The 6,701-nt window shown below is 33.9% G+C and overlaps 1 protein-coding gene across 1 annotated transcript; it reads left to right on the top strand.

The window, feature by feature from the left end:
* On the top strand, positions 1 to 4,966 carry LOC132722696 (uncharacterized). Its single transcript, XM_060707220.1, has 4 exons — positions 1 to 91; positions 1,640 to 1,743; positions 2,485 to 2,585; positions 3,287 to 4,966. The coding sequence occupies exons 3-4, from the start codon at positions 2,492 to 2,494 to the stop codon at positions 4,777 to 4,779; spliced, it is 1,587 nt and encodes a 528-aa protein (XP_060563203.1). The 5' UTR covers positions 1 to 91; positions 1,640 to 1,743; positions 2,485 to 2,491; the 3' UTR covers positions 4,780 to 4,966.
* Positions 4,967 to 6,701: the final 1,735 nt, after the last annotated feature.

The raw sequence follows: 6,701 nt of genomic DNA, 5'->3' as shown, positions 1-6,701 counted from the left end.
CTTATAAGGACCTCTTATTGTATTCGTACATGTGTGTTTTCTTTTTGCAGAGCCCGAGGCTTCAATTGAGAACAGACGCCTTAGATGCCAGGTAAATAAATGTGTTGTCAATGTGTAAAATTTTTCTTTTTATGATGGTTAAACGTGGAAAACAAACTTTAATATTCAATTTTTACAGGCATAAGACATTTCGGTCGGTAAGTTTTTCTAACATGACGCTTAAGTCAAGAAATTGATACTAATAATGTCGGGTTTTTTTAAAGACAGTAATTTGTAATTATTATTATACTTAAGGACAATGAAAACGCACGCCCGCACTATATGTATTTTATTACATGAAAACAAAACACTAACGACTCAGTTAGATATATATCATTACTTTAATACAAAACACATTTAACAACTGAAAATAATTTAAAATGTTTGAAATCAAATGGACACCAGTAAATCGAAGAACCTAAGGTGAAAATCCCAAAATCACACTTTTTCTTCAGAGAAATGGCAAAAACCAAAATGAAAATCCAATACAAATTCACTCATAAATGTCTATTCGTAATGTCACCGTCGGGATCTTGAGAAACGACAATGTCCTCCATCAGCGTCTCTTACAGATGTACATCGTCGCCTCATAGATCTTACGGTGCGGATAGTCTGACGCCATTTGGCCTGTAGTGTAGTGCAGAAACGCTGGTGAAGCCCATAAATTGTAGACCGATGGACACCAAAACGATTGGCGCTTTGTTTGTAAGATAGACCAGGCTGAATCTGTCCTGAATAAACCCAGCGGTAATGGTTTCTTTGTAGAACCATTGCATACAATTTGCTAGCAAGTCTTCAGTAGTGTTTGAAATTTATCACCTTTTTATAGAGGAAAAGTGAGAATATGCAATTTCCATGTGAGCTTTTACGTTTTCTAAAACTGACCATTGGCATAGTTTAATTAATTTTCATAAAGATTTTAATTGCTCGTTTGTGTCTAACATTTCTAGAAAGGTGTGTAAAACAAGTTTATAATTAACAGTTTAAAAAAATAAATAATTTCATTTCAAAAAGTAATCATTATTTTGTTCAATCTGTTTTTCTGTTGTGATCTTATCACAATTAGCCAAAAGTGTTACTTTTGATTCTCCGGGTACTGTCTTTATTATGCAATAATTTTATTTAAATGCAATCATTTTTCATAATGTTGGTATCTAAATGACCGGAATGCATTCGGTTTTATGAAACTGTGAAAAAATATTTAAAAGAAATATATTTTCCTTGTTAAAATGCAATTATCCCGACCATGCGTTTTCACTGTCCTTAAGTATATATTATGCACATTCTGACTGATGTTTTGCTATTCAGAGAATCACTTTTGCAAGGTTGTTTTAACGTCTGAGAAATTTACTAGTTTTTTTTATTGGCAATAAGTCACAACTTGGGACTTACCATCATGAAGTGTGATACAGGCAAACCAACCCTCTTTCGATGAAAGTGTCAACAAAAAATCAAGTCAGTTTGTGTCTTTTAACGCATTAGTATATGATTATATATTGTTATAAACATTGCAAATAGCTGTAAAGACAAATGTTTTAACACTTAATTGATGATGCTATGTTGTGTATACTGCTATACCTTTTTTAAATTTTAATTATAGGGCTGTAAAGGTAGGAATAAGACATTTGTGGTATATCTAGCGGCTTTTCTCATTGTTGTGTGTTGTTTTATATACATTGTATATATTCAAACAAACGCTAACAGGTAAGTATTATTGTTTTACTCTATTTAAACGTTTCAATATTTTCATTCATGAACACCAAATAAATAAAAAAGCTGCAGACTGATTGAATAGGTGTAATCAACTGACTTGTTATGTGTTAACACAGTAACGGTATTTGATTTTGAAACCTTAACACAGAAATTAACAATTTGGCCATTCAATAATAATAACAATAATTATTATAATAATATCTATCATCTGTTGCCGAGTTTTTGCCGATAGGCGGGTTCCCGAGGGACGGATATTCTGATTCAAACCGCTAACATAAGTCACATAAACTATCCTGCATATTTTATAATATTCCATTATATTTAAAATTCTTTACCTAAATAAAACAATTTTCCATGGAATTTTATGTCACCGGAAACGCCAGTCTGATATGCAAGAAAAAACATGTTAGCAAAGTAAGTTGATGTAAGTGATGGTGAAACAAGTTTGCCGGATGACATAATCAACTTTTTATATCTATGTTTTAACTGATTCTGGTCATGTTGCCATTATCATCTCTTTGAGATCAGTAAGCATCAGCATGGATAACAAAGTCACCCTCTTAAAGTCATGAACTATTTCTTGACAAGTTTCATTTTTTGAATGCACAAAATAAGAACGCTCTACTATATAATTGTTTTAACTATTTGAAAATTCGCATTCTTAGCTGCTTCATTTTACTTCAATTCAATTGAGATTTTAGTTTTTATGCTTATTTGAATATTTTACTTCAGGGATTTGATGGAAATACTTACATCGTCAAACCAACATGAAAATGGATTACTTGGTGGACAGATACAATCAGACAATACGCAGAAACATTATCTGAATATTGGTAAATAGTTTGGCAATACATAATCAATCTAAACAGCTTTAAATATGCTAAAATATAACATTTAAATAGTAGAAAAGACTCGATTTAGCTAAATATGGATGTAAGCTTTAAAGACCCTAGAATAATAAAACTAAAAATCTGGAAACAAAGTGATCCCTCGGATGCTTTAAGCACAATAAAATTACAAGAGAATTGCAGACTCGGTTTGATTGAGACTTGTATTGGACTTAAAATCAGTTGGTACTATTGAGGGTGTTTATCCGATAAAATATAAAATAACATTTTGCCCCAAACCTTTGTATAACATTATTGTCTTTAAATTTATATACACGATAAGTAGCCACGATTTGTTTGTAAAAAAGATTTTGCGAAACACAAGACCAACGTTTAAATGTCTGAAGTATTTGCACAGGTTTAAATTACGTGTGTATTTTGACGAAATTTTACCTCAAGTTTGGAAAGAATCAGTTCCATAGTAATAACTAGCAAAATAGCACAGTCGTACACAAAACAAATTGTAAATATTAATAAGGTAACGTTTAAACTACTTACACAGTGTGTCCAAAATAAATGTTAAACAGTCAACGGAAATAAACAACCAATTGTTAGATTATGTTCCAGTTATGCGTGATGTGTATATTTTCATGAATTGCATCAACTTTTTAAGCACTAACAATTCTATATGCTTAATCTGAATGCAGGGATGCGCCAAGACTATCTACTCCAAGAATGTCAAGGGACTCACTTTAAACTTTCGTTTCCGGACATCGACTATGCTTTAATGGGCTACAACATATTGCGTGGTTTTCCTCTTGCAACTGGACATGACCCTGGCTTTACGTACCCGATCTTTGCTGCCAATTACGAAAACGAAAAGCAAACAGCCGATTGTCGCTATAGTGTCCCACAAGGTCTTGTTGTGGTCCCGGACGTGTCGTGCATTACGTCGTTTACATCAAAAGTCGTTCAAACACAATACGAGTTTGCTAATTCACTATCAGTGTCTGCCAGTGTAAGTGGTGGTGGGTGGGGTTTAAGCTTTTCTGCAAGCGCCGATTACAAAGCATCTTCGTCACAAATATCAACTGGAGAGTCCGTTTACATACTCTCCTCGGCGAGCTGCAATTATTACTTCAGCAAACTAGTCAAGCGGTCACCTCCACCGCTAGATCCTGTCTTTCTTAGCTGGGTCAAAAGACTAAGTAGTACAAACTCCACTGATGTATATTTAGAATTCCTTGACACATATGGTACTCATTTTCCTACTGAAGTCACATTTGGAGCAAGGTTTACTTACGAACATAAAATGGAATCAAAGAAGTACGAAACTCAAATTGAAAGTGGAGTCAACGTTGAGGCCTCTGCAAGCTACTCTGGTTTATTCAATGTCGGCGGAGGATTTTCTATGGATTCTTCCCAAAAACTAAAGGCTTCTGCATTTTCAAAATCAGTGGAAACGAAAACAATTTCAGTTGGAGCAGCGCCTCCTGCAAACGGCGACGCAATGACATGGGCTTCAACAGTGAAGGACAGCCCTGTGCCATCTAGCTACAAACTTGCGTCGATAGAGGAGCTCTTTACAGAAAAGTATATGAACCCGGCCGAATTAAGCGTTAATCTTGCCCATATTGCAAAAACCATCAATAAAACAAAGCACGCATATTGCCAGAGTATGATATCTAAAGGTGAAGTGGAATCGTGCCAATCACTGACCCCAGGAATGATGCTTGATGGGACAATACTTTATGATAGCTATGCTTCAATAGTTTCAACGTACAAAGAATGCATCGACCATTGTTTGAAACTTATTGATTGCGTCGCCATTACATATTGTGCAACTTGTAACAAATATAATATCTATTATCAGAGTTGTTACATGCACAGCACAATCAAGAACATTTCTGGAGATGAGAACGCCGAGTGGAAATCCATGCTTTTAATCGGGAAATCGAGTAAAGACCTTATTTTTGTTGGTACGGATATTAAAGGTACAGAAAGGGAGTTGGATGTAGATGATAAAAGAAACATAAATAGTACAAAATGTAAACAATTATGCATTGACGATCCCCATTGCATTGCGTACAGCTACTGCGACTGCGACGAAGTTGAACAAAAATGCAAACTTTATAGTTTTGAGAACATTGGAGGATTTAAAAGAATGTCAAGAACAACGACTGTCTTTGTTGCAAAATAAGCAGATCGATCAAATTGAATGGTTACATTTTAATAAAGAATGAACATTTACCTGGAAAAAATGGAACTACGCTTTCAGCATTCTTTTTGTACAATACTTATATAACTATATGTGATGATTTACAATTTATTGTATTTCTGTGTACATATTTACATGCATTTAAGAAAAAAGATATATTTCCTTAAAACATTATTTTTCTATTTCCCTATGAAAACTTTCTATATAAAAGCAAGTTAGTTTTATTGAAAGTTCCTTACTTCAATTACGATACAATATTTCTAAAAGAACAGGTTTTTAGCAAGTTAGAGGAAATTAATTTTCAACGTTGTTGAGAGCTACATATTGAATATGGTTTATAAACCTTCCAATTTGGAAATTACGTCACATTTCAAAATGTCGTTATGGATATTATGTATTTGGACGTCCTTGAGAACGGGTTCTTTTTAATGTCTTAAGAATCGCCTTAAAAGGCTCAATCAAACCGTGCCTGCAAGATTTTCATTTTGCCGTTTTGGACTTTCTTTAAGGCTTCTTATTTTCTCTATTTTATCACCACATTGAACAGCGTTGTTTGTGCCGTGTGAAGGCTGTAAAAAGTCGCCCCGTACATTCAATATCAGAGATGTTATATTTTCGATCCTTTAAGATGGTTCAGCACAATATTATTTACTAGTTGGGTGGTTCCAATATTCCTAATTGAGTAATGTTGAATCACCCATAGCTTATATTGCCTGCCTTTAATCTTTGTCTTTTGACGTCTTATCTGTGATAATTATGCGACTTCATAACCTCTGATCTTCTTTCAAAATTCCATTTTATTTAGTTCTGCCTATTTTCTTCTCGTTTAGGGCACACGCTTTCTATTACTTGGGGACACTACGCTGCTTTTCATGAAATGACACAGAAGTGTCACATTGAAGGTTCCATAATAACCGCCGTATGGTAACATGCGGGTGTTTCTAAATTCAAAATTTGCCGTTTCATATTTAAATGTTGAATTCTGCTTAAGCCGGTACTAGGGGGCGTGGACGGTAGTTTGTACTTGACAGTATCGTCTATGAACAGGCTCAATCAAAAGGAGCCTGTATCATTTTCATTTTGCCATTTGGACTTTCTTTAAGGGTTCTTATTTTCTCTATGTTAACGTTATAATAGTTATTATAGCTATTTTGAGGTCAAAGCAGAGCTAACAATATAAGATTGAGGTTTGATGCTTACATCGTCTTTCAACTTAAATACGAAGGACTAGTTAAAGATTAAATTTAAATTTAAAAATGTACATGTATTTCTTTACGTGTTCCTATGAATGTGAAGTACTTGAAGAAACATCAACGTAGCAATGACCATCCTTTTATTCGTATTTCTTTTGTCAGCACAACCTATAATTCTTATAAATTAATATTCCAAAGTTTAAATAGATGCTACAGTTTTGTACTTTGTCAGTATCATACTTTTTGTATTGGTGTGTGTAGTATGAAGTCATTGTACAGATAAACCTTAAGATATACCGATGTACGGAAGGTACAATAACTGATGTCATCGCATAGGAAGGTTATAAGGTTGTTCTTTTGTGCCGTGTGTTAACGGTACCGTTGCATCATAGATGACTGTGGTTTATATATACATTATGAGATGATAATTTTTAGGAGGATGTCTTTTTCAGATGGAGGGGGATTATGACGTCATTAATCCGAATTAATCCGAGATAAGTAGGTAAAGCTTATCCCCTGAGACAGTGGCTCTTTCGAAAATTGAGACATGATTATTATGTCATTAATTCGAATTAATGCGAGATTAGTAGATAAAACTTATACCCTGAGTAGAAAATTTTTGATCATCTTTATGACCTGAGACAATGGTTATTTTGAAATTGATGATACATTAATGATAATGCTTATCCCCTGAGACAATGGTTCTTTTGA

The sequence above is a fragment of the Ruditapes philippinarum genome, unplaced genomic scaffold (genome assembly GCF_026571515.1).
Source record: "Ruditapes philippinarum isolate M1 unplaced genomic scaffold, ASM2657151v2 ctg2254_1_1_1_1, whole genome shotgun sequence".
In the NCBI taxonomy this organism is placed as follows: domain Eukaryota; kingdom Metazoa; phylum Mollusca; class Bivalvia; order Venerida; family Veneridae; genus Ruditapes; species Ruditapes philippinarum.
Note: the sequence above shows the minus strand (reverse complement) of the source record. Positions and strands in the feature narration are given on the sequence as shown.